Source organism: Peromyscus maniculatus, chromosome 20 (assembly GCF_049852395.1).
Source record: "Peromyscus maniculatus bairdii isolate BWxNUB_F1_BW_parent chromosome 20, HU_Pman_BW_mat_3.1, whole genome shotgun sequence".
Taxonomy (NCBI): domain Eukaryota; kingdom Metazoa; phylum Chordata; class Mammalia; order Rodentia; family Cricetidae; genus Peromyscus; species Peromyscus maniculatus.
The window spans coordinates 46,174,063-46,196,070 of record NC_134871.1 but is presented as its reverse complement, the minus strand read 5'-3'; the positions used below and the strand labels follow the sequence as shown (position 1 = coordinate 46,196,070).

The window sequence follows — 22,008 nt, the reverse complement described above, 5'->3', positions numbered from 1 at the left end:
AGCCCGCCTCCACAGTGACATACTTCCTCCAACAAGGCCACACCTCCTAATAGTGCCACTCCCTTTGGGAGCCATTTTCTTTCAATCCACTACTTTACTCTTCTTTAAAAATTTCTCATTACATATTTGTTTAATTGGTGAGTGTATGTGTGAATGTGTGTGCATGCACTCATGTAGACCATGACACACGCGTAGCGGTCACAGGAAGATTTTAGGGAGTCAGTTCTCTCCACCATGTGGATCCCAGGGCTCGAACTTGAGTCCTCTGACATGGTGGCAGGTGCTGTCACCACTGAGCTACCTCACGCCACCTCCCTTGAGACAGGGTTTCTCACTGGGATGTAGGCTAGTCAGTTAGACTAGGTTGGATTGCCAGCAAGCCTCAGATGCACTAGCCTCTGCCCCTCCTAGCACTGAGATTACAAGCATGTCACTAAACCCCACTTTTACATGGGTTCTGGGGATCCATCTCAGGTCCTCATGTCTGTACTTTACCTACAGAGTTAGTTCCCCAGCCTCTGATTGATTTGAAATAGGGTCTCGTGACCTAGGCTAGCCTTAAACTCACTGTGAAACTGAGGATAACCTTGAACTTCTGATCCTTTTTTGATCCTCAACCTCTTTGATGCTAGGATTACAGGTGAGTTTATGAATTGCTGGGGATCTAACCAAGAGAAAGGTTTGTGCATGCCGGGCAAGCATTGTACCAACCGAGCCCCTTCCAAAGCACAATATACATACACACCCGAATGCACATACCAAGAGTGTCTGTGTGTGTATTTGTTTGTTGTTGCTAGTCAAAAAAATACTAGCAGCTGGGCGGTGGTGGCGCACGCCTTTAGTCCCAGCACTTGGGAGGCAGAGGCAGGCGGATCTCTGTGAGTTCGAGGCCAGCCTGGCCTACAAATCGAGATCCAGGACAGGCTCCAAAGCTACACAGAGAAACCCTGTCTCGAGAAGAAAAAAAAAAAAAAACTAGCTTAGGATAAATACATTTGTCTATATAAACAAAAATAATTTTCCCAAGAACATATTTGAGAATGAAGTGTTTCTTTTTTGTTTTCTGAGACGGGGTTTCTCTGTGTAACAGCCCCTGGCTGTCCTGGAACTCACTCTGTAGACCAGACTGGCCTCGAACTCACAGAGATCCACCTGCCTCTGCCTCCTGAGTGCTGGGATTAAAGGCGTGAACCACCATGACCCACTCCCCATCCTAAATATTTTCCTTTTTTATTTGTTTTTTGTTTTATGTGCATGGGTGTTTTGCATGCATGTATGTCTATTCAGGACTTGTGTGCCTAGTGCCCAGGGAGGCCAGAGGGCTGCAGATCTGTTGGGAATGGATTTAATAGATAGTTGTGAGCAGCCATGCAGATGCTAGGAATCAAACTGCCGGTACCCTGGAAGAGCAGCCAGTGCCCTTAACTTCTGAGCCATGTCTCCAGGCATTGTTTACTTCTCTTCAATTTATAGTCTGCAATTTTCCAGGTAATTTTATTTATTTATTTATTTATTTATTTATTTATTTATTTATTTATTTATTTATTTATTTTATTTTATTTTTCCGGAGCTGAGGACCGAACCCAGGGCCTTGTGCTTGCTAGGCAAGCGCTCTATCACTGAGCTAAATCCCCAAACCCCCAGGTAATTTTTATAAGGTTATCTACTCAGTATATCTGAAATTCCAACAGGGTTTTTTTGTGTGTGTTAACATTTTGTATAGTAACAATTTTTGTCTAATATGCCCATAAACTGAGCATATAGTTAATTTTTGTAAATGTTCTACAAAAAAATAAATTACTGGCTTAAGGAATTTTTTGTTTTGTTTTCTCACTCACCTGTCAAATTGTTGATTCGTTCTTACGTGTTTACTTTTCATTTACCAGTGTGAGGCATTGAAGCGGTGGCCTGGCACACAGTGGGCAATCTCTCTGCCGCTGAGCTACACCCCAACCACGTTACTTTTTCAATCAAGCTAGAATCTGTTCTAATTCTTGGAGCCTTTGAATTAAAATCTCCCATTATCCCGGTGCGTTTAGTTCTTGCTGTGCTTCTGATGGTATCCTCTATACTAAGCTGAAACCTGGTTGTGCGCTCGGGTCCCTTACAACCGCCTCTATTTAAGGGGATGCCGGAGTTCACAGGGTAGATAGATCTTGGAACCATCGAGTCGCCAGGGTAGCCGGACCTTCTTGGGTCTAGAGCGGCCATGCCGAGGGGCACGGGGCGGGGCCGCGGGCCGGAAGTCGGGCGGGATTTGGAGGGTCGATCGCGGTTGATTTGGGTTAGCACCGTGCCCAGCGCGACTGCGGTGGTGAGTTCATTAGGCGAAGCGTCCGCTTGGGAACCGGCATCCTGTGTCCCTGGCGTGGCGGCAGGGCTGGTTCGAACTGGGGCAGAGGCGGCGTGGGAGGGCTTGTGATGGAGCTGGGGCGGGGGGACTTGACAGGTGTGCGATGGAAGTGTTCCGAACTTGGGAACTCAGTTGACGTTAGAGAAGCACACAGCCCGGGGTTGCATCGGTTTGGCTCCACTCCGGGTGTTCTGTCCTTGATGCCTCATGGTGGTGGATCGGTCGGTGGAGCCAGTTCTGAGAAGAAAGAATTTTCTAGCTGTTCTGGGGCTTCTGGGAGGGCCGTGGGGGAGTCCTGCAGAGGTAGTGGGATAGTGGGTCTTTCAGTTAGCTCAGCCTTGAGCCAGGAAAATTTGCCTCCAAGTTTATTCAAGCCATTGGCAAGATCGATTGCCTTGTGGTTGCTACACAGGTTTGTATTTCTTTGCTGCGTTCTGGCAAGAGCAGTCCGTAATTCCTGGAGGTTCCTAATGTGGCTGCACATCTGGGAACCGACACTGACTTATCAGGGCTTTTACGAGTTGGTGTGATTAGATTGGGCCCATGAGAGTCATCCTGTCCATAATCCTAATTCTTTTGCAAAGTCTCTCCTACCCTTTGGTGTAGTGGATCTGCAGGTCCCAGGGATCAAGACATGGACTATCACAGATTAAGTATATGACCGCTGGACGAGATGATTAAAACAAGTGCACACTTCGGTATACTTGATAACAAAAAGGACCAAAAAGTGTATATTTGCCTGCGGAAGTCTAGACTGATCTGGACGGATGCACCAGAAACTAGGAAGGGGAATTTATTCATTACTTTTCTGTTGCTGTGATAAAAATATTAATGACCAAAGCAACTTATATGAGAAAGGATTTATTTTGGTTTGCGGTTCCAGAGAAATAAAAAGCCCATTGAGGCAGGGAGACATAGCAGCAAGTGTCAGACATGGCAGCTGGAACACGAAGCTGGGATGCAAGCACAAAGCAAAGGGAGTGAACTGACCGTGGAATGGGGACCAGGAACCCTCATACCCCCAGTGATGTATGTACCTCCTGCAGCAAGGCCACACCGCCTCAGCCTCTCCAAACAGTGCCACCAAAGACCAAGTGTTCACAAACCAAGCCTGGGGGTGGGAGGAGTATTTCTCAGTCAAACCACAGACATATGAACTGTGCCTTTTTTTTTTTTTAAATACCAGTGTGGAGCAGAGGTTTTACTTATTTATTTATTTATTTATTTATTTATTTATTTATTTATTTATTTATTTATTTATTTATTTATTTATTATATACACAGAAGAGGGAGCCAGATCTCATTACAGATGGTTGTGAGCCATCATGTGGGTGCTGGGAATTGAACTCAGGACCTCTGGAAGAACAGTCTGTGCTCTTAACCTCTGAGCCATCTCTCCAGCCCTTACTTATGTATTTTTTTAGTGTGGTTTTGCCATGGGTGTCAGATCACCTGGAGCTGGAATTATAGGCACTTGTGAGCTGCCATGTTGGAGCTGGGAATTGAACCCAGGTCTTCTGGAAGAGCAGTCAGTGTTCTTAACCACCAAGCCATCTCTCCAGCCCCTAACTATGCCCTGTTTCATCAGGCAGCCAAGACCTCTTTGAGTCTGTCCTCAGTGCCCACCCCTCTGAGCTCTGTCCTTAAACTTGCTGTCTGACGTCACTCCGAGAATTAGTTGTTGGTTCCTCTGACCTCAGTCCAGCAGCTTTCCAGCCCTTCTTCCTCCTCAAAGCACCACAGTGTTGGTCCCTGTACCATCCTCCCGCAACCCTTCTTCAGAGAAGCCATTGCTCAGCCCCGTTCTAGTCCGTCTTCGCGTCTCTTCACAGATGAGACTGTTGCCGCCTCCTGGTACCCCCCTCAACTATCTCTCGTCCTGAAGCCGAACAGAGCACCCCTCCTCCCAGGGGAAACAGAAGAAACAGCCCATTGGCCAAAGACACTGCATTTGGACAGCGTGTTGTCCTCTGCAGGGTGTGTGCAGGGTGGGGGTGTACCTAGGTTGCCCTCTAAGCACCTTCAGCCCTCATAGACCCTGTGCGGCAGAGCCTGCACCTCAGGATGCAGGTCTGGGGGACAGTATCGTGCCTCCAGGCTGTGCTCTGCTTTCTCTGTCCACCCTGGCCGTCTCACTGCTTCTAGAACCTGCCCTGTGTGCCTCTACACTCCCCACGTCCTTCCCTTCTACCACGCTTTCCCTTCTTCATCTTTCGGTCACCTGTTGAGTGAGACCTGCTTTACTGCTGAGTTAAAATGCCCCTTCTTCAACCCCTCTGCTGCCCCGTCTCACAGATGCATTTACTGTGATCTTTTTTTTTTTTTTTTTTTTTTTTTTTTGGTTTTTCGAGACAGGGTTTCTCTGTGTAGCTTTGTGCCTTTCCTGGAACTCACTTGGTAGCCCAGGCTGGCCTCGAATTCACAGAGATCCACCTGCCTCTGCCTCCCGAGTGCTGGGATTAAAGGCGTGCGCCGCCGCCGCCCGGCCTTACTGTGATCTTTTATCCCAGTCAAAGGACAGTGTTCCCTGCTCCGTCACCCCAAGAAACAAGCAATATAGTTGGTGTGCAGGAAACACTCTTTTTATTTTATTTATTCTTTTTTTTCCCCCGAGACAGGGTTTCTCTGTGTAGCCCTTGCTGTCTTGGAACTCGCTCTGTATCAGGCTGGCCTCAAACTCAAGGATCCACCTACCTCTGTTTCCTAAGTGCTGGGATTAAGAGCATGCACCACCATGCCCATTTCAGGAAACACTCTTTTTTAAAAAGGAGGGGAAGGGAGGGTGGTTACCCAAAAGGAAAAAATCCAGTTCATAGGCTGGTGGGCATTAGCTGTGGAGCAGTGGTTCTCAACCTGTGGGTCTCGACCCCTTGGGGTTGCATACCAGGTATTTACATTATGGAAAGTTACAGTTATGAAATAGCAATGCAGTCATTTTATGGTTAAGGGTCACTATACTATGAGGAACTGTATTGAACAGTCTCAGCATTAGGAAGGTTGAGAGCCATATTTTGTAACTAGAGTTTTCCTGCCTTGCCCACAGTCAGGACAAATCTTTGTCACCTGCCAGTCCCACAGCAGCTCAGACCCAACCAAGTAAACACAGGGACTTATATTGCTTACAAACTGTATGGCCGTGGCAGGCTTCTTGCTAACTGTTCTTATAGCTTAAATTAATCCATTTCCATAAATCTATACCTTGCCATGTGGCTCGTGGCTTACCGGCGTCTTCACATGCTGCTTGTCCTGGCTGTGGCTGGCAGTGTCTCTGACTCAGCCTTCCACTTCCCAGAATTCTTCTCCTCCTTGTCCCGCCTATACTTCCTTCTGCGTGACTACTGGCCAATCAGTATTTTATTTACTAACCAATCAGAGCAACACATTTGCCAAACAGAATATCTCACAGCAATATTTCTTGCCCTTTTTCTACTCCGGAGATGGAACATTTGGAACGCAGTGGGGGAGGGCTGAAGAATGTCAGTCCCTTTCCCTCCAGCTCCCTGGGGCGAGGCCTAAGTAGAGAGGAGCCAGGGGCAATCGGTGACTCACCTCCGTGAAGAGCTCACAGGCCTCTAGGTGGGAGTGTCCTGTCTTCCGCCCAGAAAGAGTAGTGAAGACTGGAGATGAGCCCGAGTTGAAGAGGCTTCACAGGGTTTTGCTTCCTTGGGGTCAGATAAAATTACTAAGGAATTTAAAACAGGGACTGAAGCGAACCCTGAGACACCAAGAGAAAAGGGAAACTGAGGCTGGACCAATGGATGGTGCTGTAGTGGGAGGGCATTGGCAGGGGTAAGAAACATGGGTACCCATGACTGCTGCCACATGCATCTCAAACTTGACTGCTAGGATGGGCAAGCACTGAGCATGGCGGCTGTTGGGTCCACAGTGTCTGCTGCCCTTGACTGTTGAGACGTTTAGGGCCGCTGCTTCCTTGCAGTAGGTGGTCTTGCACATTCAACTCCACAGGACTGTGTGTCGGGAGCCAGGAGTGAGAAGACTATGTCAGGACTGGGCCCTTCAGTGGGACACTTGCCGGGCACCAGGGGCTCACTTTGCCTTGGGGATCAGCACACCTATTCTTCGTACCTGTAGTCTAAGGTAGAAGAAGAGCCTCTCTCTTGTAAGATGATGGATCCCTGGTACTGGCTCCTGTGTACACTTACTGTGTCCTCTCTGTGTCCTCAGGTGCCAGCCTCAGAGTGCACCCCAAAGAGGCAGAGAGCTGAAGCCCTCAGCTCCAGGAAATCTCCTTGGACTCCTGCGACGCAGGCCTGTATGAGTGATACTCGCACCGTGGATCTTCAGTCTGTGGCCTGCTCTGCTGTCAAGGAGCTGGAAGCCCTCCTCCCTCACCATCAGGAGGCCAGGTACTAGGAACTGGTTCCCCACTGGTGTCCTCATTCTGGAATGATGGTGGCCTTTGAGAAGGAGTCACCTGTGTTATGTTTCATGCAAGCCAAGGCCGGATGCCAGAGCACCGACTTCTTCTCACCCCTTGTCCCCCGAGTGGGACATTTGGCTGTCAGCACCCTTTGCTTTGCCCTCCAGGCCTGCCCCCCATGGCCAGGCTGGCAACAGCTTTGTACCTTGTGACCCTCTTCCCTTCTGGTTACGTCCACATCACCCCGTTGTCCCCTCCCAGAGCCCTTCCCAGCTCACCTGGGTAAGCGGTAAGCAGGATGGCTCCTCGGCATTCGCTTCCCTTGCTCTAGTCAGATAGCAAATGTTTTTTTTTTTTTTTTTAAGGGAACACTGTATTCACCAGAGAACACTGCTCAGACATGGATTTAAGCCAACAGAAAGTCTTTATTAGCTGGCTGGTGACTACACTGGGTGCTCAGGATCCCAGTGCAGTCCCGAGCCTTTCTCAGGGTGAGCTTTTAAGTACAAAAACCATGTCATGTTCTGGGTTGACATACTTCAGTTAACAAGAACAGTTAGCCAGAAGCAGAACTCCAGAAGTTAAAAAGCAAGGTTAGTACATTTTGAGATTTTCCCAGAAGTATAGACTTTGATGGATTAGGTCTTTGTTTTAGTTATGGCAAGTGGTGCTGTCTGTGTGCTGAGTTTCACAGCCTGAATGGTACTTTCATCATGGAGTCAGTCATGCTAAAGTGTGGGGCCCTGTTACAAACACCCCAGCCAGAACCAATGCAAAAAGGGATGGTTAGGCTAAGGGTAGAGACGGTTCAGACCATGTAGAGATACGACATAGGCTAAACAGAGTACGTTGTGAATGGGAGGGAGTGAAGAGGGGGATGTGAGAAGGTCCCACAAGTGGCCCTGAGGACAGACCTGCTGACCACACTGAGCAGAGGCAAGATGTTAGGTAGCTTGCCAAGAGGCCCCTGCTAGGGATGTTAAGCAGAGAAGGATAAGAAGTACAACACCCAGCCGGTCGGTGGTGGGGCACATCTTTAATCCCAGCACTGGGAGGCGGAGGCAGAGGCAGGCAGATCTGAGTTTGAGGCCAGCCTGGTCTACACAGCGAGTTGTAGGACAGCCAGGGCTACACAGGGAAACCCTGTCTTAAAAAGAAGAGGAGGAGGAGGAGGAAGAAAATAAATACAGCACCCTTGCAGAGTAGGGCTGGACCCATATTTTACTGATAGGGACCCCTATTCTGTTCTGGTTTTGTTTCTGTTTTTGCTTTGACCCGTATTCTAAAAGCCACTGTTGGGGCCTGGGGAGACGGCTCAGCACTTAAGAACACTTGCTGTCCTTGTAGAGGACCTAACTTCACTTCCCAGCACCCACACAGTGGCTCACAACCCTCCCTAACTCCAGTTCCAGGCATCCAAAGCCCTCTCCTGACTTCCACAGGCACTACCTGTACGTCGTGTACATACATATGTGCAGGCAAAACACCCATAAACATAAACAAATCTGAGAGAAAAAAAATTTTAAGCCACTGTGGAACAAATTGTGAAGGCAGGCATCTCCAAGGACCTGGTCCACGACATAAATGTTTAAATAGATTAGAAACTGTCAGAGCCAACCTCAACAGAAAAGTAGAAAATGGTCACGGGTTTGCAGCAACCAGTGACGTACTACGTGGAGAACAAGGCGGCTGTAGGGTAGGAGGACTTTGTCCTGCCTGCCTCGGCCCCCACCCCTCCCTGCCTGGGCCCCACCCCTCCCTGCCTGGGCCCCCACCCCTCCCTGCCTGTGCCCCCACCCCTCCCTGCCTGTTATCCCGAGAGCAGGAAACCTGCATTACCAATGTCAGACCTGGGCCCCTAGTTCCCAAGGGAACTGAGCAGATCTTGCTCAGAAGTCCCTGGCCCTGCCCTGTCTGGGCTTCTCTTCTTCTTCTAAGAGTCTAGAACAAGACTCTTAGCTCTGTTCTGCCTAACTCAATTTAGGACATGAAAATAGCCAGTTCAGAAACATTGTAATTTTTGTTTGTTTTTCAAGTCAGGGTTTCTCTACGTAGCCCTGGCTGTGCTGGAACTCGACCAGGCGGGCCTTCAACTCAGAGATCCACCTGCCTCTGCCTCCCCAGGGATGGGGTCAAAGACATGCACCATTCTAAAGGAAACCACCTGGTTTATTGTTTATAGTTAACGGATAGTCAGCTCCCAACATCCTGGGAAGATACTCTCTTAGGAGAAATGAGAGAATTCAGAGGTACAGTTGGGCAATCTAGAAAGCTGAACATGGGCCCAGCATAGGGCAGGAGCCCAGAAAGACCTCTGACGACTCTAAGCTTCAGCTCCAGCAGATCTAACCTTGCACAGGAACCAAGAGAGCATTGTTATTGATATCAAAGGGCTTGGGGGGGGTGGTGGTGGTGGTGGTGGTGGTGGTGGTGGTGGTGGTGGTGGTGGTGGTGGTGCACGCCTTTAATCCCAGCACTCGGGAGGCAGAGGCAGATGGATCTCTGTGAGTTCGAGGACAGCCTGGTCTACAAAGAGAGTTCCAGGAAAGGCGCAAAGCTACACAGAGAAACCCTGTCTCGAAAAAACAAAACAAAAAAAAAAAAAAAAAAAGGAGACTTATTGGCAGAATTACATCAAACTATACAAAATCTAATTTTTAGCAATTCAAAGAAAAAAAAAAGAGCACCACAAAATATTGAGAAAACCCAGATATTGGACTTAAAAGAGACTTTAAGCAACTGCCTTAAATGCACTCAAAGAACTAAATGAAACCATGAGTAGAGATTAAAGGAACCAAGAAAAAATTTTGTTAATGGAAAGATACTATCAATAAAGAGACACATTTTTTTTTGTTGTTTTGTTTTTGAAGACAGGGTTTCTCTGTGTAGCTTTGCGCCTTTCCTAGAACTCACTTGGTAGCCCAGGCTGGCCTCGAACTCACAGAGATCCGCCTGGCTCTGCCTCCCGAGTGCTGGGATTAAAGGCGTAAGAGACACATTTTTTAAAAAAATGAACCTAATGTAAAATCTAATACCAAAAAGTACAATAAAATGAAATGAAAATTCACTAGAGCATTTCAACAGCGGATTTGAGCAGGGAAGAGAAGGAAATTCCAAGTTCAGATGGTGGATTGTCCACTCTGAGGAACAAGAGAAAAGTTCAAAAAGAGACCAGAGCTTCATGGACCTGTAGGGCACCATCATGTATTCTGTGGACCCAAGAAAGAGAAGAGAAAGGGATAAAAATTTGTATGATAAGAGCTGAAAATATCCCAAATTTGATGAAATAACCTCAGTTTACAGGCCCAGCCCAACAAGCTCAGTTGGATGAATTTAAAGAACTCCACACACCAAGTTCCACTATAATTAAATTGAACATGGTAAGAGAGAGGTATTTAACCATTACCACATTATCGTGGGGCGAGGTGGCTTACATCTGTAATCCTAGCGGATGAGAGGCTAGAGGATGCTGACAAGTTTACGTCCAACTAGGCTGCAAAGGAACACCAGTATTTCCTAAAGGGGGAAGTGATTAATAGCTGATGTTCAATAAAGTTATCGAGATCAAAAGGCCACCAGAGTAAGACATATTTAAAGTACCAATGGCCTTATCACCCTAGAAATCTGTGAACAACCAAGGCACAGACTGAAGGAGTCATTCAGACGCCCCAGATAAACAATAGTTTGTAGAGGGATCGTCATGAGTACACCTTCCTCTGAGAGATGCTGAAGGGAGCTGAGATGACAGGATTCTGGTCAAAAATTTCATTGCTAAGTACTGTATTTTTGGCTTGTGAGTTCACGTTTGTTGTTTGGAAGCGTGGTCTCACTATTGGAGCATAGAATGGCTTCAGACTCATGACCTTCTTGCCTCCACTTCCCAAGGACTGGGTTCTGTGCATCCACTTTTATTTCCCACAAAGAATAAATAAATGTGTTCATACATACATACATTAGTGCTGAGGATGGAACCTGGTGCCTCCTACATACTAAATATGTACTCTCCCACCAATCTAAACCTCGAGCTTCATAAGCCTTTTGAGCCAAGAGTACAGAAAGATAAACTCTGTGATAACAAATTATAAGGATAACATCTATATTGGGAAGAGTTTTGGCATTGGTTGCTCTAGGATGTTTGTTATAACTCCATGGTAAATATTAAGTAAACATCCAACAAATTCACACACAAAAAAGGAAAAAAAAAACAAAATGACACTTTACTAAAAAATAATAGTTGAACATGAAAGAATGTGGCAATAGAAAAATCCAAGAAGAAAAGCATGAAAAATATACCCAAAACAGATAACAGCGTGACAGAAACATTCCATCAGCGCTAAGCCTTATAATCCCAGCCACTCGAGAAGCTAAGGCAGGAGAATTGCAATTCCAAATCCAGTATGGGCGACACAGTGAGTTTGTATCTCAAATGAGGCTGCGGAGAGAGCCCAGTAGATGGGGCATTTGCCGTGTGAGAGTGAGAACTCCGGTTTGGATCGCTGATCCCATGAAAAGCACGGCAGGCGTGGTCACCATCAGTAACCCCAGCACGAGGGAGGCAGAGAGGAGAACTAGCTAGACTAGTCGGTGAGCTTGGGGTTCAGCAAGAGACCTTGACGCCTCAACAAGTGAAGTGGAGAACAACAGACGAAGGCACCCCACATCAGCTTTGCTCCTCCATACTCATGTGCACACACTGCGGCCACACACGTGTGAACATGCATGCATGCACACCACATGCACAGAGTTTTCATTTTAAAGTAAGAAAAAAGGGCTAGGTATAGCACGGTCTTAAGAATAAAAACCCGGAGTCAGATGTCACTGTAAATGCTGAAAGATCAGAGAGACAAAGGAGCAAGACACAGCCACTTCTTACCTGGCCAACTCCTCAGCTGAAAAGGAGGAGATCCTGTCTCTAGGAATCCTCAGATTGAATCTACAGGCACCTCAGCCAGCCTCCAGAAAGGTGAACAATACATTTCTTATTTATAAATTACTCACTGTGAGGGTCTGTTGTGGGTTGGGGGTTGTTTTGTTTCTGGGAGACGCTGGAAGCTGAGTTTCGAGGCCTTACTAAACAGGGCCTCTCATTACCGAGATCAACTTCTAACCCTACAGCACTCCGTAATAGCAGCCCTAGCCAGCTCCGGAACACAAAACCTCTCCACTTAAAACATCATCCAGGTGTCCTAGAGCAGGAGCTAGGTGTCAGATAACAAAGTAAGTCTCAGTAAACTTTACATTATTGAAATAAATGATAGGAAATGTCTTCTCTAAGCAGGAAAACTGGAAAATGTAGAGTTGTGGAGATAAAGCTACCAGTGGGTCAATGAAGAAATCAGGAAAATAAACAATCCCTAAAAATAAGTGATTGAAAATACCATGAACAACCCGAGTTCAGTTCCCCGCACCCACGTGAGGCAGTGCATAGCTGCCTGCCACTGCAGCCCCCGCAATCGGGCATCTGGCTTCTGGTCTCCACGGGGCCCTGTGCACATGCAGCATACATAATAAATGAAAATAAAAATAAATTTTTAAACAACAAAAAAAAGCGCCAGGGGGGCGGCGGGGGCGGTTTTGAAAAACCAAAAGGGGGGAAAAAGGAAGAAAGAGGCTTGGCAAGATGTCTCAGCAGGTGAAGGTGCTGCTGTGATTGATGGCTTACCACCTGACTCCCATCTCCCAAACTATGTGAGGGGGGAGGGAGAGCCACCCCGCTAACTTGTCCCCTGGCCTCCACCCAGAACTGTGTGTGCCCACATACCATGCATGTGCACACACACAATAATAACAAATGATGTTCTAAAAAGGAAAGCTAGTGAATCAGTAAGGTAACTTTTAAATCTTGAGAAACAACAAAACATTGCCAGCGGAGATAGGACAAATAAAGAATGAAAATCAACAAAAAGTGAATTATTAGAAAACTGTTAGCTTTCAGAGTAACAAAGAAGACACAACTGAAGTCAGAAATGAAAGTGGAAACATTTTTACCAAACTTGTTTGTTTTTTGAGACAGAGTCTCCCTATGTACTTCTGGATGTCCTGGAACTCATCTGTAGACCAGGCTGTCCTCAAACTCACAGAGATCCTCCTGCCTCTGCCTCCCGAGTGCTGGGATTAAAGGCGTGCGCCACTACACCCAGCTAGCCAAACATTTTTTAAATGCTATAGCTCAGTGGTAAATCTCAATCCCCTGCACCATTTTTTAAAGGAAATAAGAAAAACTTAGAAGCTAGTACCCTTTATGGTTAGAATACACACTCAACAAAATAATGGCAAGCTGAATGGGGAGTGCATTAAAGTATACGCCAGGACCATACAGGATTGAAGGCAGGAATGGAAGGACAGTTTAACGAGAAACCCACCAGTGTGAGCAAAGTGGGAAATCGGTAAATGCAAAGTGGGAAAGCCGTGGTTACCTCAGGTTATACAGAAAAACCAGCTGCCCTGCATATAACATTTAGAAAACAATACTCGGAAAGCTTGTAATTGATGCAGACCTCTTCATCGTGGTGGACCCATCAAAATGTACCTCACCTTTGTAAAGAACTGTTAACATGTCTAACTTAGTTAAGAAACAATCTAAGTATTTATCATGTGCTCCTGACGATCTTAACAGCTTTGTCCTGTAGGGCTTGGGATGTGTGCCAAGTTCACCTGGAAGACAAAATGCAATTATGAGAAATGTCAATAATGTAACCTCATCATAAGTCAGAGAGTCTGTGAATGTACATGTTCATAGCATAGTCTTTATAAACAAAAACTGCAAGCAGACCAACTTATATCAGTAGATAGAAAGATAAACAGATGGCTATACACACAATGGGATATAATTCAGCCATAAAAAAGAATGTAGTTCTGATACACACAATAAAATATATGAGTCTCTAAATAAGTATGCCACATGGAAGAACTCAAAACATATATTGTATGATGACATTTTTATGAAAAGTACAGAATTTCTCCATAGAGAAATCAGTTGATAGTTGTCAGGAACAGAGACATAGGTTGATGGTTGTCGAGCACTGGAGGCAGAAAGAAATGGGAATAAACTCCTTACTAGATACAGTTTTGTGGGGGAAGGAAGAGGGATTAGTTCAGGGTTGAGCTATATGCCTGCCAATTCTAACCTCAACTAACACCTAAGCTCAAGTGATCCTCCTGCTTCAAATCCCCAAGTGGCTGGGACTAGAGAAACATGTACGTAAAGTGAAGGTTTTACTTTGGAGGGATGGAAATGTCTTAGAAATAAAGCTGCCTGAGTGTAGTGATGCCCCTTTAATCCCAGCACTGGGGCATAGGTGGAGGGGCAGGCGGGTCTCTGTGAGTTTGAGGCCAATGAGGTCTACATAGTGAGTTCCAGGCTAGCTAAGGCTGCGAAATAGTAGAGAGGGAGAGGAGGAGGAAGAGAGGAAGAGAAGAGAAAACTAGCCAGTTGTTGGTTGCACAGCACTGAATGTGCTCAATGCCACTGCAGTCTTCTGGAGAATGATTAATATGTGACTTTCACCTAAGTAAACCATTAACTAAAAATGAAACAAGTCAGCCGGGCGATGGTGGCGCATGCAGTTAATCCCAGCACTCAGGAGGCAGAGGCAGGCAGATCTGTGAGTTCAAGGACAGCCTGGGCTGTTACACAGAGAAACCCTGTCTCGAGAAAAAAGAGAGAGAGAGAGATGGAGGGAGGGAGGGAGAGAGAGAGAGAGAGAGAGAGAGAGAGAGAGAGAGAGAGAGAGAGAGAGAGAAGAAAGAAAGAAAGAAAGAAAGAAAGAAAGAAAGAAAGAAAGAAAGAAAGAAAGAAAGAAAGAAAGAAAGAAAGAAAGAAAAAGTTACTGAAGGAGGTGGGAGACCACTTGAATGTGAGATATTTCTTGTATCTATACAGCAGATTACCAAGGCACTGAGGTTTCTGCTAAACCACATTTCAAGGGTAGGATTGTGACCAGGACTCTGAGACATTTGCACACATTAACCATGAAGGTGTTTCCTCCCAAAGGAGGTTTTTTGGTTTTTTCGTTTGTTTGGTTGGTTGGTTTTGGTTTTGTTTTGTTTTTTTGCCTAGAAGATCTGAAAACAAATACAGTTTTCAGGCTGGGAAATGTCTCAGTGGTTAAGAGCACTGACTACTCATATATCTGGGTTCAATTCCCAGTACCCACATGACAGCTAAAATCAATCTGTAGCTCTAGTTTGAAGGGATCCAACATCCTCTTCTGACCTCTCAGGCATGCCACACATGTAATACACAGATATTCAAACAAAATGCTCACACAGACACACACACAGACACACACACACACACACATTAAAAAAAATTCTCACAAATACAGTTTGGATAGGTCAGGCAAATATTTGCTTTTAGATCTTTGTCTTTGAGCTCAAACTTTACTTAAAAAAAAGAAAGTTAGCTAGTTGGACATGGTGGCATTTACCTTTAAAATCCCAGCATGGAGAAGGAGGCAGAGGTAGGTGGATCTCTGAGTTCAAGGTCAGCCCGGTCTTAGTGAGTTTGAGGCCAGTTAAAACTACATAGTGAGACCCTGTCTAAATAAATGAATAAAATCTACTGTACTCTTGGTTGTTTTTGTTTGTTTCCCTGGCTGGCTTAGAAGTCTATGTAGAAACCCGCCTGCCTCTGCCTCCTGAGTGCTGAGTTTAAAGGCATGTGCCACCAGTGGATTCACTTTTTGTTTGCTTGTTTTGTTTTGAGACAGGGTCTCACTATGTAGCCCTGGCTGTCCTCAAACGCCCTATGGAAACCAGGTGGTCCTTGCTCACAGAGATTCACCTGTCTCTGCCTCTCAGAGCTAGTATTAAAGGCATATGCCATCATACCCTGCATGGATTCAGTCTTGTTTCCTAATAAAAGACTCATCTAAATAGTGGCTCAAGCTGGAAAGTTCGTTCTTTTTTTTTGTTTTGTTTGTTTTTCAAGACAGTGTAACCACCCTGACTGTCCTGGAACTCACTCTGTAGACCAATCTGGCCTTGAACACAGAGATCTACCCACCTCTGCCTCCAGGTGCTGGGATTAAAGGCGTGTGCCAGCCATATCTCTTGATCCTCTGAAGTGATGCTTCGTCTCAGTCAGGGTCATCAGATCCATCTAACAAACACTCTACAGCCTGTAAGCTAAGATTGGACTTGGGTTGTTTTTAAGGGTTATGGGAAATTTGTGGGTTTATGTTTGCTTCTTTACGGCAGGGTCTCACTCTGTCCCCAGGCTTGCCTTTAACTCGCTGTGTAGACACTTCACCCTCGAATGTGTGACCATCTTCCTGCACCAGCCTCCCAAGGACTAGGATTGCAAGCACGGCACACACACCTTGCAGTTTCCTGTTGCAGTGCTTGGGATGGAAAGAGGGCCCTGTGCTTGCTAAGCGAATGTTCTCCCACAGAACTGCGACATCCCTAAGTGCTTAAAGGTTGTTTTCAAAATAACCTGTATATAGAGGCCGGAGAAATAGCCCAGTTGCAAGAACGCCAGGGTTTGGTTCCCAGCACCCACATCAGGCAGCTCATAGTTACCTGCAACTCCAGTTCCAGGGCACCCAATGTTCTCCTCTGGCCCCTGTGGACACCTGCACACACATGGTGCACATGCATAAACTCAGGCACACACATACACATGAAGTAAATAAACACATTTTTAAATAAATATTTTTATTTTATAATTAATTAATTTTACATGTCAGCCACGGATTCCCCTGTCCTCCCTCCTCCCACTCCCCAGCCTGCCCCCCAATCCATCCCCCATTCCCACCTCCTCCAAGGCAAGGTCTCCCCTGGGGATTCAGCCCAGCCTGGTAGATTCAGTTGAGGCAATTCCAGTCCCCTCCTCCCTGCACCAAGGCTGAGCAAAGTGTCTCAGCATAGGCCCTAGGTTCCAAAAAGCCAGCTCAAATACATATTTTTTAAAAAGACATGCATGACCTGCACAGATATGCCAGACACACACCTGTGATAACACTTAGGAAGCTGAAGTGGAAAGATCAGGAGTTAAAGGTTCATCTCCAATACATAGGAAGTTTGAGGCCAGCCTGGGCTACATAAGACTCTGTCTTAAAAGAAGAGCTCAGGCCAGATGTGGTGGCACATGACTTGAATTTGGACAAGCTTAACCTGGTAGTTCAAGGGCAGCCTGGTCTACATAGCAAGTTCTAGGACAACTGGGGCTACCTAGTAAGACCCTGTCTCAAAAATAAGAAGAGGAGGAGGCAGAGCTGGATAAAGTGGCATGTCCTTGTGATTCCAGCTTTTGAGAGATTGAGGCAGAAGGATCCCTGCCAGGCATGGCTACATAGTAAGCCTGGGGGCTATAGAGTGAGCTGATATCTTAAAAAAAAAAAAAAAAAAAAAACAGCCAAGACCGTTTATGACAGAGATCATGAGATCGTGCAGCCGGGAAGTCTCAGGTGGGTACCATCTGACCTGCATGAAAAATAGTTACAGGCTGTTATTGTCATTGTCTCGGCCTTCTTCCTTCCCTGGCTGGTATTTTCTCACACAGCTAGAGGAGGGCAAGGGACTCCGGGTGGGCAGAGGCACAGCAAGCTCCAGGCTGTCCCTGAAGCCCCGCACCCTTTCCTCTGTCCTTACTGGGGACTCGGTAGCATGGGCACACCATGTTTCTAGACACCCCCCGTGAAGCTGGTGCTACTGGAACCCACATAAAGCATGTACCATAGCATTCCCCAGGGCAACAGGAAGGAAAGGCAATCACTGTCATTTGTGCCAGTCCAATGGCAATGCTGCAGGAGGGAGTCTTGTCCCCAGGTGCAGGGTAGGGGAGCACTGTAGCTGAAGTGCCACCAAAGCGTGGCTGAGCCCCGGGTGTCAGGGAACAGCATGGCGCGTTGCCAGGAAATTGCCTGGTGCTCCAAGCAGAGGCTGAGCTCTAGAAGTCTGGGCTGAGGACAGGTAAGATCTGCAGGAGTGGCCCAGAGGACTAGATATATACAGACTAAAAACAGATCCTGCTTGTCACAGATCGAGAGATGTCCTGGTGGAAATGGGGAAGGGAAATGGAGGGGCATCCGTCACCACTGAATGTCTGTAAGTGGATCTCCACAGGGCTCCTTCCAGACTGTCATAGGAGACCATAGAGATGGGTGAGGAGAAGTCCAGAGCTATTGTGTGTGTGCAGCAGTTAGGGAAGGACTCTCCAGCAAGATCAGTCGGGGAGCCATACAACTGAGAACCAGCAACTTCATTAAAATTAATGAGCATCTCCACACCTACAGCAGGGGGTCACCTCTGCATGCTGGTGAATTCTGAGACTGAGTCTAAACTCCATTAGCGACACTGACCACATAAAAGACTGCATTCTGGGGAAGAAAAAGGAGTAAGTGTGTGACAGTATAATACAGCTGGTCAGACAAGGTGACTTAGTGGGTAAGGGCTTCTGTCACCAAGCCTAATGACCTGAATCTGATCCTGGAAACCAACAAGGTGGGAGGAGAGAACAGACTCCAGTAAGGTGCCCTCTAACCGTGCATCACACACACACACACACACACACACACACACACACACACACACACACGGTAAATTTTTTTAAAAATGTGTGTACCTGTGGTATTTCCTTTTACATGGGGGAAAGGTGAGGAACACCTGGGTTTGGGTGCTTTTATTTTCTTTATTTTATATTTATATATATTTATTATACATTAAATATTAATATATTTGTGAGAAGGTTATATATTCATATTGATATGACACATTAAATATTACATGCAATATATAATGTTATATATAAATACATAGTAAATAATATTAAATTTTATTTTATTTTTAGATAAAGCCAGCAATATTTGCTGGGTGTGAACAGAAGGGGGCGCTGAGGGATGCTCAGAATCTTGTGCTGAGCCAAGGGCAGACTGAAAGTGCATCCTTGGCGTGTGGCGTCCTGCAGAGGGCAGGTGGTTCTTGCTGGTCCAGGGCCTGTGTAGCCTTGTCCCTAAGAGCTCTCCTAGTCCTTCCACAAGGTCTGGGGTCCCCTGTCCCATTGCTTCCTCCGGAGAAGTGAGGCCAGTAGTTCTGTAGATCTGTTCTCCTGTTCCGGTCACAGTCCCTCCTTTGACTTTGTATTTATGGTTTCAGATTGCAGTACTGAGAAGTTTTATCCCGAGGAACACATTTAGGACGGTTTGGAGTCACAGGCAGCAATACCAGACCATTGCGCTGGCAATGTTTCTCGGTCTCCACAGTGTGGAGGGTCCTGTGATGAGATACTAGGAAGAAACTGGAATGTCTCTGAAGGTGAGAGCCTGGGACAGCCCCTCTACTGGAAGGATGACGTCACACCAGTGACCATGTTCCTTAAGGGCCCCTTAGGGGAGAAGGGTCTGATTTGTAATGGTTTTGACAAAAACTTCCGTTTGAGCCCAAGTCCATTAGTGTGTCAGGGAGTCTCTACAGAAGAGAGGCCACATCTTTACTACACTCCAGAGAACTTTGAGCGCAGTAGAGACCTATCTGGCCAGGAGGGGCTTCCTACACTTGAAAGCCCATTCATATGTGCTGGGTGTGGGAGAACATTCAGAGGAAGCCTTGACCTTGTTCATCACCAGAGAGCCGACTTTGGAGAGAAGTCTCTTACGTGTTCAGAATGTGGAAAATCCACTAGCCAGGACCCGAGCCTTAAAGAACACCAACAGTCTCACATGATTGAGAAGCCTTATGAATGCACCGAGTGTGGAAAGGCTTTCAGGCGGAGCTCAAACCTCGTCCAACATCAAAGAATCCATTCTGAAGAAAAACCATATGTCTGCAACCCGTGTGGGAAAGCCTTCAGGCGGAGCTCAAACCTCATTAAACACCACAGGGTTCACACGGGTGAGAAGCCTTTCGAGTGCAGTGAGTGTGGCAAAGCCTTCAGCCAGAGCGCACACCTCGGGAAGCATCAGAGGGTTCACACCGGAGAGAAACCTTACCAGTGCAGTGACTGTGGGAAGCCATTCAGTCGTGCCTCCAACCTCATCAAGCACCACAGGGTTCACACTGGAGAGAAACCTTACCAGTGCAGTGACTGTGGGAAGGCATTTAGCCAGAGTTCTAGCCTGATTCAGCACCGGAGAATTCACACTGGAGAGAAGCCTCACGTGTGCAGTGTGTGTGGGAAGGCCTTCAGTTACAGTTCCGTGCTCAGGAAGCACCAAATAATTCACACAGGGGAGAAGCCGTATGGGTGCAGTGTCTGTGGGAAGACGTTCGGCCACAGCTCAGCCCTCATCCAGCATCAAGGTGTGCACACTGGAGACAAGCCCTATGAGTGCCACGAGTGTGGGAAGACCTTCAGCCGAAGTTCCAACCTCATCCTCCACCATCGCGTCCACACTGGAGAAAAACCTTATGAGTGTACGGAATGCGGAAAAACCTTCAGCCAGAGCTCAACCCTCATTCAGCACCGGAGGATTCACAATGGGTTAAAACCTCACGAATGTAGCCAGTGTGGCAAAGCCTTCAACCGAAGCTCAAATCTTATCCACCACCAGAAAGTTCACACCGGGGAGAGGCCCTACACGTGTGCCGAGTGTGGCAAGGGCTTCAGCCAGAGCTCACATCTCATTCAGCATCAGATAATCCACACTGGAGAGAGACCCTATCAGTGCAGTGAGTGTGGCAAGGCCTTCAGTCAGCGGTCCGTCCTCACCCAGCACCAAAGGATTCACACTGGAGTGAAGCCCTATGGCTGCTCTGCCTGTGGGAAGACGTTCAGCCAGCGGTCAAAGTGGGCTAAACACCAGTTAATCCACGCAGCGGAGTAGCCTGGAGGCTGGGAGGGGTACAGCCGAGCCATGGTTCCTTCCCGATTCTTCATGGTTCAGCCTCCCCTTCCTAGACCTGAAGCCAGGCTGACTGCGTTTTATGCCCAGCTGCCACAAAACCCGGAGCCCCCCTTTGTAATGTCCTGCAAGGCTCTCTTTGGCTGTTGCTTCCGACTCGTGTGACCGCTCATCTGCATTGTGTTGTTTTTGTGGTTTGAAAGCAGGCTCATGTTGGTTAGAAGGAAAAGATGACAAGACTTTCGTGTTCGCAGTTTATTATTGTAATCAAAAGGAACAAAAATAGGTAATGTGACCGTTGGCTGGAAAGTACCTCAGCAATCAATCTTCCGTTTAGCATTTAGTCATAGGGAGTGAGTTCTGATTTAGTGTTTATTACTGATACTTTGTTTACATAAGACCAATGTGAGGGTTTTTCACCAATTGCCATCCTCTCTGGAGGTATTTCTCCACTTCCTTTCCCCTCCCATCCTGTATCTTAGGGTTACTCTGGCTATGATGAAACACCATGACCAAAAGCAAGTTGGGGAGGAAAGGGTTTATTTGGCTTACACTTCCATTTCCATCCTTGAAGTCCATCACTGGGGGAAGTCAGGGCAGGAACTCAAAACAGGGCAGGAACCTGGAGGCAGAAGCTGATGCAGAGGCCATGGAGGAGTGCTGCTTACTGGCTTGTTCCTTATGGCTTGCTCAGCCTGCTTTCTTATAGAACCTGGGACCACCAGCCCAGGGGTGGGACCACCCACAATGTGCTGGGCCCTTCCACATCAATCGCTAAGAAAATGCCCTATAGTCTTGCCTACAGCCTAATCTTTTTTTTTTTTTTTTTTTTTTTTTTTTTTTTTTTTTTTTGGTTTTTCGAGACAGGGTTTCTCTGTGTAGCTTTGCGCCTTTCCTGGAGCTCACTTGGTAGCCCAGGCTGGCCTTGAACTCACAGAGATCCACCTGGCTCTACCTCCCGAGTGCTGGGATTAAAGGCGTGCGCCACCAACGCCCGGCCAACCTACAGCCTAATCTTATGGAGGCATTTTTCCATTTGAGACCCCCTCCTCTCCTGACTCTTGCTTGTATCAAGTTGGCATGAAACAGGCCAGCACAGACTCTTGTCTCAAAAGTAAATAAAAAGATAGATAGGTAAAATTAATGTCCAAGTTTCTCACTCTGAAGTTACTATTTTCCTTTTCAACAACTATAGACAACCTGTTTCTCATCAATATCTACCTTGTTTGTATCTCATCATGATTCTTCTAATTACCAAAGAAAGAGTTTCACCTTCTCCATGTTCTTGCCAGTTTATTTCGTATGGGTTCATCATTGGTTCCTATTTGTTTAGTGAGCTGCAGTCTGGAATTCTCATCATGTGTTGTGATACCCGGATGGTCCCCGCTTTGACCAGTAGAAACTTGTTCTCCATACGCCTTCAGGGTCCTTTGCACATCTTGTTATCTCTTAGCCTTTCCTTTGCTTTCTGGCATAAAAAGCTATTCCAA

General features: G+C 46.7%; 1 protein-coding gene across 4 annotated transcripts in view; it reads left to right on the top strand.

Moving 5' to 3' along the window:
- The first annotated feature begins 2,244 nt into the window (after positions 1-2,244).
- Positions 2,245-22,008, top strand: part of LOC102916808 (uncharacterized) — a 39,996-nt gene continuing 20,232 nt past the window's right edge. Inside the window, exons 1-4 of one of the 4 annotated variants that reach the window (XR_013046465.1) lie at positions 2,245-2,314; positions 6,539-6,720; positions 18,834-21,322; positions 21,528-21,797. Coding sequence is in view for 2 of the 4 variants with exons in the window: in XM_076556202.1 (XP_076412317.1) it covers positions 19,046-20,496 (1,451 nt within the window). In the remaining 2 variants the exon portion in view is untranslated. Of the gene's footprint in view, positions 2,315-6,538; positions 6,721-18,833; positions 21,323-21,527; positions 21,798-22,008 lie in introns of those variants that run through there. The other 3 variants (XM_076556200.1, XM_076556201.1, XM_076556202.1) reach the window with 3 other exon arrangements.